The sequence below is a fragment of the Ranitomeya variabilis genome, chromosome 4, assembly GCF_051348905.1.
Source record: "Ranitomeya variabilis isolate aRanVar5 chromosome 4, aRanVar5.hap1, whole genome shotgun sequence".
Lineage (NCBI taxonomy): Eukaryota > Metazoa > Chordata > Amphibia > Anura > Dendrobatidae > Ranitomeya > Ranitomeya variabilis.
This window is the reverse complement of record NC_135235.1, coordinates 726306524-726331577: the sequence shown is the minus strand read 5'-3', so window position 1 is coordinate 726331577 and position 25054 is coordinate 726306524. Positions and strand designations below refer to the sequence as shown.

General features: G+C 44.6%; 1 protein-coding gene across 1 annotated transcript; it reads left to right on the top strand.

Moving 5' to 3' along the window:
• Window positions 1-271: 271 nt before the first annotated feature.
• On the top strand, window positions 272-17284 carry LOC143766697 (uncharacterized). Its single transcript, XM_077254556.1, has 7 exons — window positions 272-565; window positions 698-877; window positions 961-1084; window positions 1162-1259; window positions 1458-1548; window positions 15915-17031; window positions 17067-17284. Exons 1-6 carry the CDS (start codon window positions 488-490, stop codon window positions 16835-16837), a joined length of 1494 nt encoding a protein of 497 aa, XP_077110671.1. The 5' UTR covers window positions 272-487; the 3' UTR covers window positions 16838-17031; window positions 17067-17284.
• The last annotated feature ends 7770 nt before the right edge of the window (window positions 17285-25054 follow it).

Sequence of the window (25054 nt, the reverse complement as noted above, 5' to 3'; positions counted from 1 at the left end):
TGGGGGCGCATGGACATGCGTTGCACTTGCGTTTTGTGACGCATGTGTCACTGTGGTGCATGCGTCGGGCGCAGAGGACGCAGCAAGTTGCAGTTTTTTCTGCGCCCAAAACCATGCAAAAGTGGACGCATGCGTCGCAAAATGCTGCGTTGTGCATGCGTTTACATTTGCGTTGTGCGTTGCGTCGCCGACGCTGCGGCGCACAACGCAAATGTGAATGTAGCCTAACATAGCCAGTGATTGGTTGCATGGAGGAGATGCCTTACTCAATACCTCAGCTTATGTTCCAGTCCATACAAGACTAGAGAATACAACATCTACAGGTTCTGTCTTCTGAAATGTTTCCCTTGTTATCTCCAGTAATTTTATTATTACACAGAATTCTTTGTAATGATTCATCGTCTTCCTATTCAGGTCCCTACAATATCCGATCCTTTCAGTAGACATCTTCTATATTAAGAGAATTTTTCTTAACTACCCATCAAGAATGGATATGAAGAGGGACAAGATGGCCGAGAGGATATTACACCTCACCCTAGAGATCCTCTTCCGTCTTACTGGAGAGGTGAGAGATTTTGATAGCGTCACATTACATAATTCTTATTTATGTCAATAAAACTGTTGGGACAGAACTCAAGAGGTGAGGGATCTGGAAATGTCTGTAGTGATATTTATTAATGTGTCTCTCTTTAATCAGGATTACACAGTAGTGAAAAAAAATTCTAATGAGCGCTGTCAGGCCCCTGTGTCTGAGGGATGGGAAAGACCCTTGAGCCCAATCACAAGGCCTCCACCTCACCCACTGATACATGAGGACATCAATGAACAAAAGATCCTAGAACTCACCTACAAGATGATTGAGCTGCTGACTGGAGAGGTGACACTGCTGGGAATGCTTGGACATTATACAGTAACAGTATGAAGGGATCGGAGTGATGACGGTATCATTGTATGTGTCAGATTCCTATAAGGTGCCAGGATGTCGCTGTCTATTTCTCCATGGAGGAGTGGGAGTATTTAGAATTACACAACAATCTGTATGAGGATGTCATGATGGAGGTTCCCCAGGCCCTCACATCACCAGGTAAGGATTAAATACACACAGCCTATAATTATCTGTATGTAAGGAATGAATTCAGTCCCTGTGTGTGTTTCCTCCAGATCTATCCAGTAAGAGGACAGCACCAGAGAGATGTCCCCGTCCTCTTCTTCCACAGGACTGTAAACAAGAAGATCCCAGTGTTCCTCAGGATTATCAGGTAGATGGAGAGAAGGTGTCGTGAGATCTCTCCTATGATGTGTAGACGGTGGTGAAGGTCTTGTGCTCAGTCTTGTTTTATCCACCAGTATTATATGTTTTATACTTGTGTAATGAGAACGGAGGAGATGGCAGGATTAGAGCTGATCATAGATGTGACTTCTCCATCTGTCTGTGACTTTTACAATATTTATTTCAGGGTGAAGATCTGACCCATATTAATACTACAGAGACATATGTGAGGGGTGATAAGTGGTGTAAAGAGGAGACTCCTACATATGACTACCCAGGTGAGTAGTCACCACTAACTACAGAGAAGTCACAGATTCTTCTCAATCACCGGCTGTGGCTGCTTTATCGATGATGTAGTTCGGAGGTGGCTCAATCATGTGATCCCCATTTTGCCGGTAGAGCATAACATTCTCCTCCATCCGAAAATGTTTAAATGGCTTTGTGAAATTGTGAAAACCCTTTTGTATAGCGCTTACAACCTGCAAGTGTAAGGCGGCCAGGGTGGTAGTCGTGGCAACGAGCTGTAGTGTTTCCACACCCTGGCACCCTACAGATGAAATACAGAGTTCTTTCTGTTGTGTGTGTGTGCATGTGATGTGTGCAGCAGAGTACTCATTTCAGTTCCCTCTGTTTCTTTCACTCCAGCTTCAGGTTTCCAGGTTCCATAAAACACTGCAGCGTCACAGTCCTTTTCAAACAGTTCAACTTTACTGATAACATGGGCACCCATCACTTTTTCAGCACATTTCACACAAAAGCATCATATCTTGCACTTTCCCTTCCTTCTGGGCAGACTCCATTTCCTCTATAACCTCTCCTTCTCTCCCGGAAATCCATGCCATTTCTGTGGACAGTCCGTGTCCCTTCCGTACTTCCTACATCACCAACTCCCTGTCAGCCCCTTGTCCGATTCCATCTTGCAAAGGTGCCGGGAGTTCCATCTTACTGACTCCCGCCCCAGTCGTAGACCCCAGAACCGCCCTGAGGATGATCCTATTGAGCTGATGCCCGACTACTATTCTCCAGCCTGGGACCCCCATGGCCTGTAGCTGTCTCATACACTGCATGCACCCTGCCTTTGGCAAGGCTGCCCGGGTGTCTGTCTCTAATCAGGAAGTATCCTGATTATACTTCCCTGCTCCTTGCTGTACCTCCCCTTTAGTTAACCCCTGTGCTGCCTACCTCCTCTATTCTATGATATCATCTATCACTACTGTGCCCCCCTCTATTCTAGCCCCTATTCTAGCCCCAATCCTATAAACAGTACCCATTGAGTACATTCACATTATGGTATATAAACATTACATCACATTGCAATATATGAACAGTAATACACAGTGAGGTGCCACATGTGAACGTGCGAACAGAGTCCAGGAGAGAGAAGGCACACGAGGGTCCCTGCCATCTTCTTACACAGGATCCACCTACCCCTAGGGATTATAGCACGCTGACCGTTACCTGCCCAGGTCTGTAGACTTCAAATCCAAATAACAACATACGTAGAATGTGCTGACAAGATGTTATGATGGGCCTGTAAGAGAAAGCGGAGGGTAATGATGCTGTTGGCTTCCTAGATCCCTGATATTGGATGAATCTACCTTCTCTCCCTTCTGTGCTGCTGAATGTGCTTATATGGTCCCTACAAGACCAGGTCCAGTCTTTCTGGCCAAACTTCACTTTTATGGTCGACAGCATTAAATGTGCCGTGAGGCCAAGTGTGAATTTCTGTACAATAACAGCAGAGTTTCCCTTTATCCTGACTTTTCAATTTGTATTAAAAACTAACTAATTTCAAGGAGGATTGTGATAAACTACATAAAAAGCATTACACCTGTGCCATGATACATCTCTAAGCTGTGCGTGGCTGATGGCTGTAATATACATTTATTCACGCCTGCAGGAGATGTGTTGGCTCGAGCCCTGGTTTCATAGATTCACCCCACGTCATAAATTCCAACATTTTTTCCATCCTAAGGAATTCAGATTACTGCACAGTCTCTCCTGAAATGGGGGCACTAATACTTTCTCTACCCTTCTGGTCAGGACTCAGTAGCTCCAATGGTCCACCATAAACGAGTGCAACTCCAGTTTAGTGTTGGAGTTCTCCCCTCGTACATACTCTTTTTGGGGAGATGTAACATATTTTTTGTTCTATATTTTTTTTTTTTTACATGTTCATTCTGGTTGATAGTTTGATTGTGGTAGGATCAGCCTGCCTCAGTTAGGTGAGTTTGTAAGTTTGGAACTCTCTGGTATTTTTTTTTTTAAGTCTCCATTACCTCTTCCAAATGTGGAAGATCTAAATTGAAGATGCCCCAGTATTATAAAAAGTTATTTTTAAATGTCTAATATTTTTTCTTGAATCTTATCTGATAGAAAATATTGGCCCTTACGATAGTTTAGATTGCCAAGAGCCACCGAGCCCCATACTCTAATTACTCCAGAGAGTTGATACCACTACTCATATTTTACTGATGGAGACTGTTGAGTTTGAACATTTTGATAGATGTGTTATTGTCCATAGTCAGTTTTTGACTACAGTAGTTACTGCCCAAAATACTCCCATTTTTCACATCTGACATGTCGCTTTTTGTGGTGATAACTTTGGAATTCTTCACAAAGGATAATAGGAAACAAGTGGATCTCACAAATTATTTTCCAACATCTCTTGAATCCAACAATACCCTGTATACGGTTGTACACTACTGTCTGGGCACATGGCAGGGTTAAGAAGGGAAGGATCGCCATTTAGCTATTTGAATGTGTATCTTGTTGGAATAGATTCCAGACACAATGTATTGGTTCCCTGGCAGCTCAAAATATGGCTACCACAATCAGGCTTGGCACTATCTACTCAGCTTTGCAGATCCCAAGGATTGCCGTGGTCAACATTCTTTACATGGATCTGTTCTTACACAGAGATCCCTAGGCTTGGGCCATGGTGTTACCTGCTGTTCTGTGGAGTGAGGTGAGATGACGAATAGTAAAGTAGTTCTGTCAGATCCACGAGGGCAGAGAAAATACAAAATCATAAGAAGTAAGATTAGTCACTAAGGGGTCACAGCAGCTTAGCACAGAGAGCATACCTCCCAACTTTTGAAGATGGGAAAGAGCAACGCGCGCCGCGGCAAATTTTAGGCCACGCCTCTGACCACACCCATTCATAACTAGCCACACCCATATCCACGTCCCAACCACACCCATTTAGCACTGCTGATCACACTGTTTCAAAAAAATATGGCCACACAGTGCTCCATACTGTATAATGGCCACACATGATGCTCAATACTGTATAACGGCCACCACACATGATCCTCCATACTGTATAATGGCCACACATGATGTCCCATACTGTATAATGGCCACACATGATCCTCCATACTGTATAATGACCGCACATGATGCTCCATACTGTATAATGACCGCAAATGATGCTCCATACTGTATATTGGCTGCACATGATGCTCCATACTGTATATTGGCTGCACATGATGCTCCATACTGTAATGACGGCACATGATGCTCCATACTGTATAATGGCCCCACATGATGCTCCATACTGTATAATGGCCCCACATGATGCTCCATTTTGTATAATGACCGCACATTATGCTCCATACTGTATAATGACCGCACATGATGCTCCATACTGTATATTGGCCGCACATGATACTTCGTACCATATAATGGCCACACATAGCTACTCCTACACACGCGGCTGCGCTCCTTACACTTTGCACACACGGCTCTGCGACATACACCTCATACACATTTAGCTTTGCTCCATACACCTCGCACACACATGGCTCCGCTCCATACAGCTCGCACACACACGGCTCCGCTCCATACAGCTCGCACACACACGGCTCCTCTCCATACACCTCGCACACACACGGCTCCTCTCCATACACCTCGCACACACACACACGGCTCCTCTCCATACACCTCGCACACACACGGCTGCACTCCGTACACCTCGCACACACACGGCTTTGCTCCGTACACCTCATACCCACACGGCTCCACTCTGTACACCTCTACACACACGGCTCCACTCCACACACCTCGCACACACACGGCTCCTCTCCATACACCTTGCACACACACGGCTCCATTCCATACACCTCGCACACACACGGCTCCGCTCCGTACACCTCGCACACACACGGCTCCGCTCCGTACACCTCGCACACACAGCTCCGCTCCGTACACCTCGCACACACATGGCTCCGCTCCGTACACCTCGCGCACACACACGGCTTCGCTCCGTACACCTCGCACACACACGGCTTCGCTCCGTACACCTCGCACACAAGGCTCCGCTCCGTACACCTCGCACACACACGGCTCCACTCCGTACACCTCGCACACACATGGCTCCGCTCCATACACCTCGCACACACACCTTAATTGTGCCATGATTTGCTGTCTCATTATAGCACATGATGATACAGTGTCAGACTGTCACAGGGGCTTTGACTTAGCTCTTTTATGCGTGGGGAAAAAAAGCAGCCACAATAGCGTGGTCACCCTCTCCCAGGGAGCTGCAGCTGCTCCTCCTCTGAAATGCACTGACTGGAGTGTCAGTGAGTCATCGATCTGTGACATCGACTACTCACTCACTGATCTGCATCTGTCGCTCTGCAATAACCCAGCAGTGAGCACTGAGCAGCCGAGGCAAACAGGGAGGCTGTGAGTGTTAATCCCTCCCTGCTCAGCCCCAGACTCATTCCAGGCACGATTTATACTAGACAGGCATTATTAGCTCCAGTCCACTGACTGGTCTGCTGCTTACATTGCCGCCAGCACCCAGGCTGTGTTCGGCTGTTACATACCTCAAACTAGAAGTGTCCCCTCTCTCTCCCTCTCTGAACAGTGACTCTGGGAGACTCAGGAACATGGGGAAGGGGCGTGGCCTAACAAAAGGGGGTGTGACGGAGTTTCTCCTGCTGTGTCCGGGATGAGAGCGTCCTGCGCTGGACAGCGGGGCAAAACATGAAATCCGGGACAATCCCGCACAATGAGGGACGGTTGGGAGCTATGCAGAGAGGGCTGAACCAGAGGAGAACAAGGCTGTATCTGGCATCTTCCTGCAATTTGCTTTGAGCTTTAGTAGGGTGGGGTGCTTTCCAATTGGCGAAAGCAGGAAGCAGATTACTCCAGATGGACAGCACACACACCCATAATGCCTGACTGGATGGCACTACAGTTCACTGCAACCCTAATCTAAATGGCTGAACAGAGCCTGCACCATCCCGAGCTTCTGGTTCCGATATCTCCTCCATCCCCAGTGCTGCCTGCAGAATGAATGAGGCCATGCCTGGTGACAGAAGCAGGGGTGGCAGGTGCGAATCCCAGGTGAGATGGTACACACCATTTTCACAAGCCTTAATATGACACAATGCAGAAAACCAGAGCAGTTTAAAACCTCATAAAGTGACTCCATTTTGGAAATAATGAGTCGCCCCCAGGGCAGTGGGGTACACGGTACCAGGTCTGGTCTCGAGGGGGAATGTCACGGTGGCTGCGACCCGGTCCATGGCCCTGGGCCTCAACGTTAAAGAGGAACGGTCTTTTAAGGGAAGAGTGTTTAAAGTCTGTTGTGACGCCACCTGTGGAGTTCGGTCAATAGTGGGACCGATGCTGCATTAAAGGAGTCCTCTGGGGGATGTTGTGGCAGCACTGATGTTACACTTCCCACAGGTGAAGCAGGGTCCTAAGATGTAAGGCGTGAATGGTATGTGCCAGTGAATAAAGATAGGACACAAGTTGCAAGTTTTTACCTGGTTTACTGCAATTGGCTGGCCACAGTCCAGTGCACCAGGCATGGGTGGTGGTATGGTCTGGCCAGCTCAGAGGCAATGGAGGGTCCCCTTCTCCGTGTGAGGTCAGTGAGCCTTTCCTCTAATGTCTCTTGAAGATGAATTCCCTGCTGCCTGAAGTTTGCTACAGTGTACTCCAGTTTCCCCCAGTCCTGGGACAGGTACCTGCACGATGGGCAGCTCGAGCCGTTTTACAGGGACTCTATCATGCCCCGGGCTCCTTAGGTGCTGCTGCGTCTCAGGGGAGGTGTGGGCCAATTACATACAGTTCCTGGCCCTCCGGTTCTGCTCTGTGTCCTAGAGTTCCACAAAAGCCCGGGGTCCCGGTACCTGGTTCCTGCGCTTCGGCTTTGAGGGTGCCCGGTCACAGTTCCCCTCTGAGCCCTGTTCCTCTTTTTTGCTCCTTTTTTCTCCAGGTACTCCACATCCAACCCTCCAGGTTCTTTCTCCTTTCCCAGAGGCTGCAGTTCCCTCGTGGCTGTCAGACCTCTCTCCTGCTCTGCGGCTCTCCTAGACGTCCTTCCACTTCAGTGTTCCTCTCCAACTAACCTAACTCCTCCTCCAGGTCAGGATACATATAGCTGGGGGACGCTCCCCTGAATCCGGGTCTTGAGCTCCCCCTCCTGGCCTGGATTCAGAATATGTTGCATGTGGGTGCCTTACCTGGAGAAGAGAACTCCCTTGCCTCTGATCATGACATTACCTTCCCCGAAGGAAAAGCAACATCACTGTAGCAACCGGTTACCTGGGATGCTACATTAACCTTCAGTGAATTAATCTATAGTAGTGACTATTTTGACTCCACAGACACTTTCCAAAAATTAGCACGCAGTGGATGTTGGAGAGTGAAAACTGCGAATATACCATTTTATTACTCACCACATAGTGCCCAGATTGCGCTCCAAGACACACACCATAAATTAAGTGGGTTCTTCTCACAATAATAATGACAACTACACGGGTCCTAATTTTGATTTGGGCACACTGAAAGGCTCAGAAGTGACGGGAAGATTTGACTTTGTGAAGGTGGATATAGATGGATTTTTTTATAAGTCATATTGCTATTTGAACATTTCCATTGAAGAAGAACTCACCACCTCTCGTGGCAGCCTGTTCCACTCATTGATCACCCTCACTGTCAAAAGGTTTTTTTTCTAATATCCAATCTGTGTCTCCTGTTGTGAATTCCGTTCTTGGGCTCCCTCCGGTGGTCGTAAATGGCACTTTTGTGAATTCTGCCCTTGGGCTCCCTCCGGTGGTTTTAAGTGGAACTGCTGCTTCTTGGATTGAGCATTGCAGCTGCTTTCACTGATCGTCTCTCTTGGTTCTGCTATTTAACCTGGCTCTTGTCTGCAGCCATTGCCAGCTGTCAATGTTTCTAGGTTGGATTCAGTTCTCTCTTGGATTTCTCTGACAGTCGGTCCAGTTCAGCACAAGATAAGTCCTTGTTGGTTCATTTGTTGTCCACTTGCTGTGGACTTAATCGTTCAGCTCTCATTATGTTTTTTCTAGTCCAGCTTGTCAGTATGATTTATTCTGCTTAGCTGGAAGCTCTGGGGAAGTAGATTTGCCCTCCACACCGTTAGTCTGGTGTGGAGTTTTTTCCTGCAAACTCTGCGGTGGATTTTCTAGCTTTTAATACGGACCGCACAGTATACTTTTCTATTCTGTCTATCTAGGTGGAAGTGGCCTCCTTTGCTAAAATTCTGATTTCATTCTGTGTATGTCATTTTCCTCTCCACTCACAGTCAATATTTGTGGGGGGCTGTCTTTCCTTTGGGGAATGTTCTCTGAGGCAAGATAGCTTTCCGTTTCCATCTTTAGGGGTAGTTAGATCTCCGGCTGTGACGAGATGTCTAGGGAGTGACAGAAACATTCCATGGCTACTTCTAGTGTTGTGTTAGGATCAGGAACTGCGGTCCGTATAGATACCACCACCTCAGAGCTTATCCATGTTCCTCCTTAACCACCAGGTCATAACAGTACAGCTGGCCCACAATGTGCTGATTGCATCTCAAAAGAGAGAAAAAAGAAGCTCTTGAGTCATTTTTTTTTTTCTGCAGCCTGTTTGTCTTTTTTTTCCCCTTAATCTCTGGGTGGTTCAGGATTCTGGTGCTGACATGGATGTTCAGGGTTTGTTCTCTCGTGTGGATCAACTTGCTGCAAGGGTGCAGAGTATCCAAGATTATGTTACTCAGACACCAGCTTTAGAGCCTAGAATTCCTACTCTGGATTTGTTTTTTGGGGACAGATGCAAGTTCTTGAGTTTTAAAAATAACTGCAGATTGTTTTTTGCTTTGAGACCCCGTTCCTCTGGTGACCCCATTCAACAGGTGAAAATTGTCATATCTCTGCTTCGTGGAGACCCTCAGGATTGGGCATTCTCCCTTGAGCCAGGGGATCCGGCATTGCTTAATGTAGATGCATTTTTTCAAGCGCTCGGATTACTGTATGATGAACCAAATTCTGTGGATCAGGCGGAAAAAACCTTGCTGGCTCTGTGCCAGGGTCAGGAAGAAGCAGAAGTATACTGCCAGAAATTTAGAAAGTGGTCTGTGCTCACTAAATGGAATGAGTATGCCCTGGCAGCAATTTTCAGAAAGGGTCTTTCTGAAGCCCTTAAAGATGTTATGGTGGGGTTTCCCACGCCTGCTGGTTTGAGTGAATCAATGTCTCTAGCCATTCAGATTGATCGGCGCCTGCGCGAGCGCAAGGTTGTGCACCATATGGTGGTGTCCTCTGAGCAGAGTCCTGAGCCTATGCAATGTGATAGGATTTTGACTAGAGCAGAACGGCAGGAATTCAGACGTCAGAATAGGCTGTGTTTCTGCTGTGGTGATTCTGCTCATGTTATTTCTGATTGCCCTAAACGTACTAAGAGGGTCGCTAGGTCCGTTACCATTAGTACTGTACAGCCTAAATTTCTCTTGTCTGTTACCCTGATTTGCTCATTGTCGTCCTTTTCTGTCATGGCATTTGTGGATTTAGGCGCTGCCCTGAATTTAATGGACTTGGAGTTTGCCAGACGCTGTGGTTTTTCCTTGCATCCTTTGCAGAGCCCTATTCCCTTGAGGGGTATTGATGCTACACCATTGGCCAAGAATAAACCTCAGTACTGGACACAGTTGACCATGTACATGGCTCCAGCACATCGGGAAGATTGTCGTTTTCTGGTGTTGCATAATTTGCATGATGTTGTTGTGCTGGGTTTTCCATGGCTGCAGGTGCATAATCCGGTGCTGGTTTGGAAATCTATGTCGGTGACTAGTTGGGGTTGTCAAGGGGTACATAGTGATGTTCCTTTAATTTCAATTTCATCCGCCCCCTCTTCTGAAGTTCCTGAGTTTTTGTCAGATTTCCAGGATGTATTTGATGAGCCCAAATCCAGTGCCCTTCCTCCTCATAGGGACTGCGATTGTGCTATTAACTTGATTGTTGGCTGTAAGTTCCCTAAGGGCCGACTTTTCAATCTGTCTGCACCAGAGCATGCTGCCATGCGGAGTTATGTGAAGGAGTCTATGGAGAAGGGGCATATTCGTCCGTCTTCGTCACCATTGGGAGCGGGATTCTTTTTTGTTGCCAAGAAAGATGGCTCCCTGAGACCCTGTATTGATTATCGCCTTCTTAATAAGATCACGGTCAAATTCCAATACCCCTTACCTTTGCTTTCTGATTTGTTTGCTCGGATTAAGGGGGCTAGTTGGTTTACTAAGATTGACCTTCGAGGGGCGTATAATCTGGTTCGTATTAAACAAGGTGACGAATGGAAAACAGCATTTAATACCCCTGAAGGCCATTTTGAATACCTGGTGATGCCATTCGGGCTCTCTAATGCTCCATCTGAGTTTCAGTCCTTTATGCATGATATCTTCCGGAATTATCTTGATAAGTTCATGATTGTATATTTGGATGATATTTAGATTTTTTCTGATGATTGGGAGTCTCATGTGAAACAGGTCAGGATGGTGTTTCAGATCCTTCGTGCTAATGCTTTGTTTGTGAAGGGGTCTAAGTGCCTTTTTGGAGTTCAGAGGGTTTCTTTATTGGGGTTCATTTTTTCTCCCTCGGCTATAGAAATGGATCCTGTTAAGGTCCAGGCCATCCATGATTGGATTCAACCCACATCTGTGAAGAGCCTTCAGAAATTTTTGGGCTTTGCTAATTTTTATCGTCTTTCATTGCTAACTTTTCCAGTGTGGTTAAGCCCCTGACCGATTTGACGAAGAAAGGCGCTGATGTGATGAATTGGTCCTCTGCGGCCGTTGAGGCCTTTCAGGAGCTTAAACGTCGATTTACTTCTGCCCCCGTGTTGCGTCAGCCGGATGTTTCTCTTCCTTTTCAGGTTGAGGTTGATGCTTCTGAGATTGGGGCAGGGGCCGTTTTGTCTCAGAGAGGTTCTGATGGTTCTTTGATGAAACCATGTGCCTTCTTCTCCAGAAAGTTTTCGCCTGCGGAGCGTAATTATGATGTCGGCAATCGGGAGTTGTTGGCTATGAAATGGGCATTTGAGGAGTGGCGTCATTGGCTTGGGGGAGCCAAGCACCGCGTTGTGGTCTTGACCGATCATAAGAATCTGATTTACCTCGAGTCTGCCAAGCGGTTGAATCCTAGACAGGCTCGATGGTCCCTGTTTTTCTCCCGTTTCGATTTTGTGGTCTCGTATCTTCCGGGATCTAAAAATTTGAAGGCTGATGCCCTCTCTAGGAGTTTTTTGCCTGATTCTCCGGGAGTCCTTGAGCCGGTTGGTATTCTCAAGGAGGGGGTGATTCTTTCTGCTATCTCCCCTGATTTGCGGCGGGTGCTTCAGGAGTTTCAGGCTGATAAATCTGACCGCTGTCCAGTGGGGAAATTGTTTGTTCCTGAGAGATGGACTAGTAAGGTAATTTCTGAGGTTCATTGTTCGGTGTTGGCTGGTCATCCTGGGATTTTTGGTACCAGAGATTTGGTTGCTAGGTCCTTTTGGTGGCCTTCCTTGTCGCGGGATGTGCGTTCTTTTGTGCAGTCCTGTGGGAGTTGTGCGTGGGCCAAGCCTTGCTGTTCCCGCGCTAGTGGGTTGCTTTTGCCCTTGCCGCTCCCTGAGAGGCCCTGGACGCATATTTCCATGGATTTTATTTCGGATCTTCCTCTTTCCCAGAAGATGTCTGTTATCTGGGTGGTTTGTGACCGGTTTTCTAAGATGGTCCATTTGGTACCTTTGCCTAAGTTGCCTTCCTCTTCTGATTTGGTTCCATTGTTTTTTCAGCATGTGGTTCGTTTGCATGGCATTCCGGAGAATATTGTGTCTGACAGAGGTTCCCAGTTTGTTTCCAGGTTTTGGCGGTCCTTTTGTGCTAGGATGGGCATTGATTTGTCTTTTTCTTCAGCGTTTCATCCTCAGACAAATGGCCAAACTGAGCGAACTAATCAGACCTTGGAAACCTATTTGAGATGCTTTGTGTCTGCTGATCAGGATGATTGGGTGACCTTTTTGCCGTTGGCCGAGTTTGCCCTTAATAATCGGGCTAGTTCGGCTACTTTGGTTTCACCTTTCTTTTGTAATTTTGGTTTTCATCCTCGTTTTTCTTCAGGGCAGGTTGAGCCTTCTGACTGTCCTGGTGTGGATTCTGTGGTGGACAGGTTGCAGCGGATTTGGATTCATGTGGTGGACAATTTGAAGTTGTCTCAGGAAAAGGCTCAACGTTTTGCTAACCGCCGTCGGTGTGTTGGTTTCCGGCTTCATGTTGGGGATTTAGTCTGGTTGTCTTCTCGTCATGTTCCTATGAAGGTTTCTTCCCCTAAGTTCAAGCCTCGCTTTATTGGTCCTTATAAGATTTCTGAAATTATCAATCCGGTATCTTTTCGTTTGGCCCTTCCAGCCTCTTTTGCCATCCATAATGTTTTCCACAGATCTTTGTTGCGGAGATATGTAGTTCCCGTTGTTCCCTCTGTTGATCCTCCTACCCCGGTGTTGGTTGAGGGGGAGTTGGAGTATGTGGTGGAGAAGATTTTGGATTCTCGTTTTTCAAGGCGGAAGCTTCAGTATCTTGTCAAGTGGAAGGGTTATGGCCAGGAGGATAATTCTTGGGTTGTTGCCTCCGATGTCCATGCTGCCGATTTGGTTCGTGCTTTTCATTTGGCTCGTCCTGATCGGCCTGGGGGCTCTGGTGAGGGTTCGGTGACCCCTCCTCAAGGGGGGGTACTGTTGTGAATTCCGTTCTTGGGCTCCCTCCGGTGGTCGTAAATGGCACTTTTGTGAATTCTGCCCTTGGGCTCCCTCCGGTGGTTTTAAGTGGAACTGCTGCTTCTTGGATTGAGCATTGCAGCTGCTTTCACTGATCCTCTCTCTTGGTTCTGCTATTTAACCTGGCTCTTGTCTGCAGCCATTGCCAGCTGTCAATGTTTCTAGGTTGGATTCAGTTCTCTCTTGGATTTCTCTGACAGTCGGTCCAGTTCAGCACAAGATAAGTCCTTGTTGGTTCATTTGTTGTCCACTTGCTGTGGACTTAATCGTTCAGCTCTCATTATGTTTTTTCTAGTCCAGCTTGTCAGTATGATTTATTCTGCTTAGCTGGAAGCTCTGGGGAAGCAGATTTGCCTTCCACACCGTTAGTCCGGTGTGGAGTTTTTTCCTGCAAACTCTGCGGTGGATTTTCTAGCTTTTAATACGGACTCGCACAGTATACTTTTCTATTCTGTCTATCTAGGTGGAAGTGGCCTCCTTTGCTAAAATTCTGATTTCATTCTGTGTATGTCATTTTCCTCTCCACTCACAGTCAATATTTGTGGGGGGCTGTCTTTCCTTTTGGGAATGTTCTCTGAGGCAAAATAGCTTTCCGTTTCCATCTTTAGGGGTAGTTAGATCTCCGGCTGTGACGAGATGTCTAGGGAGTGACAGGAACATTCCACGGCTACTTCTAGTGTTGTGTTAGGATCAGGAACTGCAGTCCGTATAGATACCACCACCTCAGAGCTCGTCCATGTTGCTCCTTACCCACCAGGTCATAACAGTCTCCTTCACTTCAGTTTCATCCCATTGCTTCTAGTCTTTCCTTGTGCAAATGATAATAAGTCAATAAAGCTATTTTTACATACCGTATATACTCGAGTATAAGCCGACCCGAGTATAAGCCGAGTCACCTAATTTTACCTAAAAAAGTGGGAAACTTATTGACTCGAGTATAAGCCGGGTATGCATTTGTCACCTCATCCCTATCCTTGTATGCGTGGCTCCTCATCCCTATCCTTGTATGCACGGCTCCATCCCTACCCTTGTATGCACTGCCCCATCCCTATCCTTGTATGCACGGCTCCATCCCTAGCCTTGTATGCACGGCCCCATCCCTATCCTTGTATGCGTGGCTCCTCATCCCTATCCTTGTATGCGTGGCTCCTCATTCCTATTCTTGTATGCAACACTCCTTATCCCTATCCTGGTATGATTGGTCCCCATCCCTATACTTGTATGCACGGCTCCATCCCTATCCTTGTATGCACGGCTCCATCCCTATCCTTGTATGCATGGCCCCATCCCTATCCTTGTATGCACGGCTCCATCCCTATCCTTGTATGCACGGCCCCATCCCTATCCTTGTATGCGCGGCCCCATCCCTATCCTTGTATGCGCGGCCCCATCCCTATCCTTGTATGCGCGGCCCCATCCCTATACTTGTATGCATGGCTCCTTCCCTATCCTTGTATGCGCGGCCCCATCACTATTTTTGTATGCACGGCCCGATCCCTATCCTTGTATTTTTGTATGCACGGCTCGATCCCTTTCCTTGTATGCACGGCCCCATCCCAATCCTTGTATGAGCGGCCCCATCCCTATCCTTGTATGCGCGGCCCCATCCCTATCCTTGTATGCATGGCCCCATTCCTATCCTTGTATGCACAGCCCCATCCCTATCCTTGTATGCGCGGCTCCATCCCTATCCTTGTATGCACGGCTCCATCCCTATCCTTGTATGCACGGTTCCATCCCTATCCTTGTATGCATGGCCCCATCCCTATCCTTGAATGCACGGCTCCTTCCCTATCCTTGTATGAACGGCTCCATCCCTATCCTTGTATGCACGACCCCATCCCTATCCTTGTATGCACAGCTCCATCCCTATCCTTGTATGCACGGCCCCATCTCTATCTTTGAATGCATGCCCTCATCCCTATCCTTGTATGATTAGCCCCCATCAAAAAACATAAAACAAATAAACCATTACAGTTACCTTCCTTCGCTCCCTCGCAGCGTCTTGTCTCGATGCCAGCAGCTGCTTTATGCTTGTAAGCATTGCATGGCAGGGACGTCATGCGCTGCTCACAAGCAGAGCACAGCTTCCGCAATACTCACCGCTCCCAATGCCGGAACTATGTGTGTGGGGCAGTGAGTATTAATTAGCGCACACAGCGTCAACCGCCAGGCGGTCATGTGTGCCGCTACTTCAGAGAAATTAATTTTCAGAATGAATATTCATCTCTGTTAAGTAGCGGCACACGTGACCTCCCGGCAGCTGCAGGATCAGCTGCTGCAGCTGATACTGCACGAGCTTTTACAGAGAAATGAATATTAATTTCTTTTTTAGCAGCGGGCACCGGAGTTAGCTGCAGCAGCCGGGTCCTACCTCTGTGACCCGCTGCTCCGCCGCTGCCTCTCCCCTCCATGTTCTGGACACCTCACTCGAGTATAAGCTGAGGGGGGTGATTTCAGCACAAAATGTGCTGAAAACCTCTACTTATACTCCAGTATATACATCAACTTACCATTTTTACAGACAGTTTTAGGAGAAATGTTCAAAAATATAAAGTTCAAGGATATTTTATTGAAAAATAATTGGTTTTATTCTTGACAGATGACTGTACCTGGAGATCAGAGGGACAGCTGACATCTTCAATTTTAAAATCCGATGATCTTGAGATCTCACATGATACCATTGAAATCAATGCCATTACTACAGATATACCATCATCCCTTCACAGCAAATATCTGTCATCTGATTCACTACCGATTACTGAGGAAAATCCAAGACCCAAAAGAGGCATTAAAAAACAAACTGCTCCTAAAGCAAGGAAGTCCTTTTCATGTTCAGAATGTGGGAAATGTTTTAATTGGAAACAACATCTTGATGTACACCAAAGAATGCACACAGGAGAAAAGCCTTTTTCCTGTTCAGAATGTGGGAAATGCTTTATCCAGAAAGTGAATCTTGATATCCACCAGAGAAACCACACAGGGGATATGCCTTTTTCATGTTCAGAATGTGGGAAATATTTTAATAAGAAATGGAATCTTGATAAACACCTTAGAACTCACACAGGGGAGAAGCCTTTTTCCTGTTCAGAATGTGGAAAATGTTTTGTGACGAAATCAGATCTTGTTAGACACCAGAGACTCCACACAGGGGAGAAGCCTTTTTCATGTTCAGAATGTGGAAAATGTTTTGTGACGAAATCAGATCTTGTTAGACACCAGAGAACCCACACAGGGCAGAAGCCTTTTTCCTGTTCAGAATGTGGAAAATATTTTAACCAGAAATCAGATTTGGTTAAGCACCAGAGAATTCACACAGGGGAGAAGCCTTTTTCATGTTCAAAATGTGGGAAATGTTTTACCTTGAAATCGAATCTTGATATCCACCAGAGAAACCACACAGGGGATGTGCCTTTTTCATGTTCAGAATGTGGGAAATATTTTAATAAGAAAGGGAATCTTGATAACCACCTTAGAACTCACACAGGGGAGAAGCCTTTTTCATATTCAGAATGTGGAAAATGATTTGTGTCGAAATCAGATCTTGTTAGACACCAGAGACTCCACACAGGAGAGAAGCGTTTTTCATGTTCAAAATGTGGGAAATGTTTTATCTGGAAATCAAATCTTCATAAACACCAGAGAACCCACACAGGGTAGAAGCCTTTTCCTGTTCATAATGTGGAAAACGTTTTGTGACAAAATCAAATCTTGTTAGGGTGCGTGTCCACGTTCAGGATGGCCGGCGGTATAGGGTGCGTGTCCACGTTCAGGATGGCCGGCGGTATCGCCGGAGCGGCGAAGCCCCGCCCCCTTTCTGGGACGCGATGATGCCGGATGTGTACTGTACCACATCCGGGATCATCGCACCCCTCGCCATAGGGCCCTGTGATATTACTTGCGGCGACGCAGCGTCGCCGCAGGTAGCACGGACATGCTGCGATCTGAAAAGACGCGCAGCATGTCCGGAGTCGCGTGCGTGTTTCCATGCATAGTGGACACGGGATTTCAAAAAATCCCCTCCGCTATGCTGGAACATCTGGACGCCGCGTGTTTGACGCTGCAGCTCTGCGCAGCGTCAAACACGCAGCGTTTACTGACCGTGGACACTCACCCTAAGACACCAGAGACTCCACACGGGAGAAGCCTTTTTCATGTTCAGAATGTGGAAAATATTTTGTAGCCCTGCTATATGTAGCAGAAGCAATCAGACAAGTGCAGCTTCTAGTCTCCCATGGGACTATTGAAGCAAGTAGATATTTAAAAAAAAATGTTTTTAAAAATATTAAAAAATAAAAAAATATAAAAGTTCATATCACCCCCTCTCACCCCCCCCAAAAAAAACAAATAAAAAAAACAAATATACACATATTTGGGATCACCACATTCAGAATCGCCTGCTCTATCTATATATAGAAATAATTTATCCAATCAGTAAATGGCGTAGCGAGAAAAAAAATTGAAACGCCAGAATTGTTTTTTTGGTCGCTGCAACATTGCAATAAAATGCAATCAAAAGATCGTATCTACACCAAAATGGTAACAATAAAAACATCCCAAAAAATGGAGACGCTATGGGTCTTGAAGAATGGCAACTTTTTTTTTTTTTTCCTTTTTTAAAAACTTTGGAATTTTTTTTCACCACTTAAATAAAAAGTTTAGTGTCTGTGAGCTTGTAATGACCTGGAGAATCATAATGTCAGGTCAGTTTTAGCATTTAGTGAACATGGTAAAAAAAAAAAAAAAAAACTGTTGTGGAATTGCACTTTTCTTGCAATTTCACCTTATTTGCATTTTTCCCCCCATTTTCCCTTACATGGTATGGTAAAATAAATGGTGCCTTTCAAAAGTACAACTTGTCCTGCAAAAAACAAGCCCTCACATGGCCATATTGACGGAAAAATAAAAAAAGCTATGGCTGTGTGAAGAAGGGGAGCACAAAATGGAAACTCAAAAACAGAAATAACCCTGGTTCTTAAGGGGTTCAATAGACCAATCATGAGGAATAAGAAGGGGTTGTCCTAGTAGTGGACAACCCTTTTAAACATCTAGAATCCCACACAGATAGCAGTCATTATTAGCGATGAGCGAGCACTAAAATACTTCAGTGCTTGATATTTGAGTCAACAGGTCGCATGCTCAGCAGACTTTTCCAGGAAGACTGAGGGGGCAGGAAAATTGCTGAAATGGATGAAAACTGCGCTAAATTGGAATGAGAACAGCATGGGGAAGATGGCTGGATGCATCTCTGACTCACAGGTTTCTTTTGGGATGAATGTTGTTGGAGTATTACGCCACTTTTAAGGAGTGACAACAAAACATCTAAAACCGAAAATAAAATGTACAGGGAGATTGGCCCCTACACACGTCAGTCATTAACGGACAGGTGACGTCACCGTTCAGTCACGCCCCCCGCTCACCACGCTACTCCTACAGCGGCGCCATCGGCCGAGGCTAACTGCTGTGAACACCAGCGTTTTCACGGGGTGTTGCAGCTTTGGGAGGATGCTCCCGCATCTGATAAAAGTGGACATTGGGCAGGAAACTACCACGCAAGTCCGACCACCCTTTACAGGACCACACGTGCACTTGTAAGTGCCTCTCAGCGCAGCAATCTATCTTTTACTGTTCATTTATTTATCGGTTTTAAGGCAGTTTTACACACCACACCTGTCGGATTGCCTGCTGCTTTGGCTTCAGGCACATTGTGACTAGCGCCATTGTGATTTGCTGGTTCAGCATTTAAATTACGAAAATATAATTGTTGTGAATTCTGCTCTTGGGCTCCCTCCGGTGGTTGTAAGTGGCACTTTTGTGAGTTCTGCTCTTAGGCTCCCTCCGGTGGTTTAAATGGTACGGCTGCTCCTTGGATTTAGCAGTCAGCAGCTGCTTCCACTGATTGTCTATTCTGGCTCGGCTATTTAGCCTGGCTCTATCCTTCAGTCAGTGCCAGTTGTCAATGTTTCCTGGTTGGATTCACATCTCTGCTTGGATTTCCCTGTTATTCTGACCAGATCAGCAAAGATAAGTCCTGGCTTTGTTCTTTGCAGTCCACATGTTGTGGACTTAATAGTTCAGTTCATTCTATGTTTTTTCAAGTCCAGCTTGTCAGTATGGATTTATTCAGTTAAGCTGGAAGCTCTGGAGAAGCAGATTTATCCTCCACACCTTTAGTCTGGTGGTGGAGATTTTTATGTCACTTTTTTGGATAGTCTACTATATATTAGACTCCAGACCAGGTGGTATTTTTAAATTAAAATATAATTTATTAAACACAAAAAGGTTAAAAACCAGATATACATATGAATAAATCAACAAGTAAATAAACAAGTGCCGATTCCATTAAAAGAGGGACTGCATAGCCGTAAGGAAGCCACCACATACCTACAGTACTATGATACCTGATGTTTCTTCTGTAAAGCCTCTCTATGCAATGTTAGACTAAATAACGAAGTAATTTGCTGCCATGTTTAAAATCCTACTGGGCAGCTGAATTGGTTAGTTTTGGATTGTTTAAGCGCAACTGTAACCCAAGCCTGTATTAGGCACCAAGATAGGATACACGGACTAGTGATAACATTCTGTTAACAAAAGGCTGATAAACACAGTGTAAATATAGTACTTTACCGAAGTGCTGTGGTATGGGGAATACCTCGGCGTCCCTCTGCCTCTACGCACGTTTCACAAACAGCTTCATCAGGAGGCGTGTCTTAGCAGGGGAAAGTGCCGGGTTTTTATGTGTAAACGAGCTATTACAATTGGAGGACATTTTATTGGAGGATGGCCCAGAGAATGATTGTTTCCGCCTACAACGTGTCCTTACGTATTACTGGATACTAGGGTTTACTATGGGGAACTATTGCGGCAGCGTGTGTGACGCCGGATAAGCGTTTCCTAGGAAGTGACACGCTATTACCGCCCAGCGGCGCATCCATGGATATAACATCCCGAGATTTCTGTAAAAGGGTTACTGCGCATGCGTGAGTGATGCCGGATGAGCGTTACTAAGGAAGTGACATGCTGTTAACGCCCGGCGGCGCGTCCATAGATACTGAGTCCCGGAGTGTCTGTAAAAAGGTTATTGCGCATGCGTGAGCAGCGCTATTGCGTCGCTATCAAAGCGATAGCCTACTTCATTGGGAAAGTGCCGTGTGCAATGTTAAATGAAGCTAACTACAACCCAGAACGGGATGTCAATAAGTACTTGTGCAGCCAAATATGTGCATTTGCTAAATATTGTTAAAAACATGTCAATAATAGATTTAAATGTGCTGTAAATAAATAAATGTAACTGGTTAAACTATAAAAAATGTGTGAATATTTATTTAAAAATGTGTTATATATTGGGCTTGTATAAAGTACAAACAACCATAAATAAAGTGATGGAGTGCTAAGTAGATACATATACTAGGGCTGACTCCAAAAGGGGTCCTGCAATACTAATAGTGATTCATTGTTATTTAATGACAGAATATATGTGTCTAGGACGCATTTAAAACCTAGAGAATAATGGCGCATGCATCCATGATGGCCTGGTTGTGTGAAAAGGTGATGGTCGGACGGACCAGCGGTGACACAAGCCCCCATCAGTTATGATGTGAGTGCCTGGAGCAGCGCCTTGGTCCACCCCCCATCACCACCAGGTTCCAGCACCGAAGCATGCACACCTCTCAGGGTGGGGTATAAAGGTATGTGTAAAAAAACCCGAAAAATAAGTGACTAAATCTATATAATTACCTCCCTCTTGTGAGTACAATAAAGTGCATAAATTGTAAATATGTGTGAAACAATAAAATAAAAAATAATATGAAAATAAATAATGAGACAGTGAAATTAATAAACATAATCAACTGGATGCATATAGCCAATAGAGGAAAAAGGACCATTCCCTGATGTGATAGGTAAATGCACTAATCCTATATCAAGTCCATTTGTAAAGTTCAGGACATTAATGATCCTAATCCTATCCTAGGATGATAATATCAGAACATTATACAGTTAGTTGGTATCTAAAAATCCATAAATTAGGAAGAACATACTAGAACAAATTACAATAATTATATCAATGAAAGTCCATTTGTAATAGTCAATGGTTAGCCATTGTATCTTCATCCATATATGTGGAAAATTATTATTAGATTATGACCTTAATGGGCCTCCCACATCCGTCTAGGAAGTTCCAATACTTAGGGGAAAATTTTACGAAACTTCTGATGAGTCCTTTTTGGTGTAGACCAAACTCGTTGCATCCAGTCAAGTTTGTTATTAATGTAAGGCTGCTTTTTAGTAGAAGATGTTGTGCTGATTTCTTATTCTTCACCTCCGATGGCCTCCAATGTCAGCCAAAGATATCCGCTTAAATAGACTCAATGTCAAGACAACCCGTACAAATGGAATAACTACAACAAATACATAGACAAAAAAGGTTAGAATAAAACCAATCGACATACAGATTAAAATTGATTAAAAAACCCCTACCTGACACCTCCAGAACCAATATTAAATATGGACTAAAAATTTAAAGAAAAGCACCGAACCCAGAATTTTCATTAAGTCCCTGGGGTGTGAGTGTACCCAGTCTATATATCCATTGACATTCTTTTTTGGCTAGCCTCTTACTAACATCACCCCCTCTAGGTCCGAGGTCTATGGAATCAATACCTTTAATTATTAGCATCCTCGGATTACTTTGATGGAATCTCTTGAAGTGTCTTGGGAGTGTTTTGAGAGTGCTTTCATCTTTGATTGTTTTGGCCTTCTCAATATCAAGGTAGTGTTCCCGTACTCTAATTTTTAATTCACGACTAGTCATGCCTATGTAAATTTTTTTGCATGGGCATTGGGCATAGTAGATAACCCCTTTTGTGCGGCATGTGATGTTGGACCGTATGACAAACTCTCTGGTATCATTATAATTAGTAAAGGTGCGACTTTTTTGCATGTTAGCGCACCCTTTGCACAAACCACAGGGATAAAAACCCTGACGTTCTCCCGATTTATTCAAGGTGTTCCTTCTTTTGGGGTCATAGGTGCTATGTACCAGTATGTCTCGTAGATTAGGGGCCCTTTTTGCCACAAATAAAGGGCGTTCTGGTAAGATCTTGCTGAGAATGGTATCGGTTCTTAAAATCGGCCAGTGTTTTAAGATAGCATTTTTGAGATCGTGCCACCCCTCACTATAATTTGTGATAAACCTTACCTGATTATCATACTTATCATTGTCAAGGGCCGGTTGATTTTTATGTAACAATTTGCTTCTTTCGATGTCCCTGGCTCTCCTATATCCCTTTTCAATGATCTTTTTGTTGTATCCACGATCTTTGAATCTTCTTTTTAAATCTTGTGATTGAATTTCAAAGTCAGATTGTTCAGAGCAGATTCGTTTGACCCGAAGAAATTGTCCAATTGGTATCCCGTTAATAGTAGATTTAAGGTGCGAGGATGATGCGTGGAGTAACGCATTTGTGGCCGTTGGTTTACGAAATACAGTAGTGGAAATTTGTCCATTTGATTGTGCTGAAATGTAAAGATCCAGAAATTCTATTTGATGACCAAATTTGTAAGTCAACTTAATGTTTTGATCATTATTATTAAGTTTCCGCATCATAGTTTCCAAATCACCAGTGGGTCCTTCCCAGATGAACATAATGTCATCAATATATCGGACCCAATGGTGTATTCGCTCTACACCCGGAATTTCTTCTCCTTGAAAAATTGACCACTCCCAGGCGCCCATGAATAAATTGGCGTATGAGGGGGCACAAGTTGCCCCCATAGCCGTACCTTGTAATTGCCTGTACACCTTCCCGTTAAATGTAAATACATTGTGTGTAAGAACAAATTCAAGCAATGCAAGAATCAAATTGGCCATATCCTTGTCAATGTTACTATGTGTGAGGTATCTATTTGTGGCTTTTAATCCATCTGTGTGCCTGATTGATGAATATAGAGCCTCAACATCTGCAGTCACCAGGACCATATTTTCTGTCAGATGGATGTTTTCCAGATGTCCCAGGACTGCGGTAGTATCTTTAACAAACGAAGGCAATTGTTTGACCAAAGGTTGGAGAAAGTGTTCAATGATATTACAAGCAATTTCACATAGCCCTTCGTTGGCCGCTATTATGGGCCTCCCCGGCGGGTCCAGTTGATTTTTATGAATTTTTGGGACCAGGTATAACGTAGCTATCCTGGGCTCCAATTTTTGATGAATATCCACCAATTTTTTGGGGATGATGCCGTTTTCAAAGGCCAATGTGAGGATGTTCACCAACTCAGATTTAAATTCCGAAGTAGGGTTATATGTGAGCTTTTTGTACTCTTTGGGATTACTCAACAACTTATTTGCCTGAGTTTCATATTGTGAGTTGGGCCAAATAACTATGTTGCCTCCTTTGTCGGCCATTTTGAAAACGACATCATTCCACTTAGTGAGTTCGTCCAATGCTTTTCTTTCCCTCACCGTTAGGTTATACCTAGATTTCTTTTTGGTCTGTTGGATCCTTTCTATGTCTGCTGCCACCATCTTGGTGAAGGTTTCAACCACTGGTACTGTGGCTAGAGGGGGAAATTTATGTGATTTGCTAATTATGTGCATTGGGAATCTACTCACTTCTGATTCATTTTCCTCCAACAGTGATTCCAATGCTTCCAAGGCTTCTTGTTCGTCTTTATCTATAGTGTTTTTTCCCATGTCCTCTTTGTGGTGCAGTTTTTTCAACACTATTTTCCTAGAAAGTAAATGTAGATCTTTAATTGCCGTAAAAGGACTTAAAGGAGATGTAGGTGAGAAGGTAAGACCTTTCTGCAAAACTTTCAATTGGGAGTCAGTTAAAATATGTGAAGATAAATTAATTACCTTGACTCCGTCTCCTCTAGGGTCAGTATCACTTAGTGTGGATTTCTTATGAAACAATTGTCTTGTGCGAGGTCCATGATAGTTGGATTCACCCCCTTCACTCATGGAAGAAAGAGATGTAACAGACAAACTTCGGGATGTCTTTCTAGAGGTGTGAATGGTTTTTATTTGCCAACGAAAAATTTTGTTGTTTTCAAAATCCGTCATATCCCTATTGTATTTCCTTTGTTTGTTAAGGCTGATATTCTCCTCCCATTTCTCAATGTCTTTGTCCAGATTGGAAATCATACTCTGTAATGCCTCTACTGTTAGTTCCTGCTGCAAAGATTTTTGCAATGTTTCGATTTCAGTTTCTATAGTTTTTAAGGTAGTGGCATTTTTTTCTATAATAATATTAATAAACTCAAAAGAGCATGTGTTGGCTGCTTTAATCCACTTCTGAACCAAATTGTCATCATCCAAATCGAATGTTGGAAATAAATTTATTCTTAATCCCCTGGGAATGATTTTCTGGGCGATGTAATTTTCTAAAGTGATTTTAGTCCACCAAATTTTCGGTTTTTTGTGTACTAAATTTTTATATTTTCTAATGACTTCTTGATTGGTACTGGAAGTGTTAGTAGAACCAGGAACCGCACTTTTTTTGAAAATATTATTTGCTTTCGCTTGCCAAGAACTCTCTTTAGCTCTGAAATCCATGTGGATGGGCTCTGTTTAAACAACAGTGGAAAAATGATATAACTCACAAAAATTTGCCCTCAGTGTAATGCCCCGTTATCTGGGGAACAAATACCACCAAATACATAATACATATGTCACTTTTTTGGATAGTCTACTATATATTAGACTCCAGACCAGGTGGTATTTTTAAATTAAAATATAAT

Bases quoted from the DNA above. Each gene is read 5' to 3' on its own strand.
- LOC143766697 (XM_077254556.1), top strand. From the start codon at position 488: ATGGATATGAAGAGGGACAAGATGGCCGAGAGGATATTACACCTCACC. The intron at 1,085-1,161 runs GTAAGGATTAAA...TGTTTCCTCCAG, and splicing joins CCAGGCCCTCACATCACCAG to ATCTATCCAGTAAGAGGACA. The intron at 1,549-15,914 runs GTGAGTAGTCAC...TATTCTTGACAG, and splicing joins TCCTACATATGACTACCCAG to ATGACTGTACCTGGAGATCA.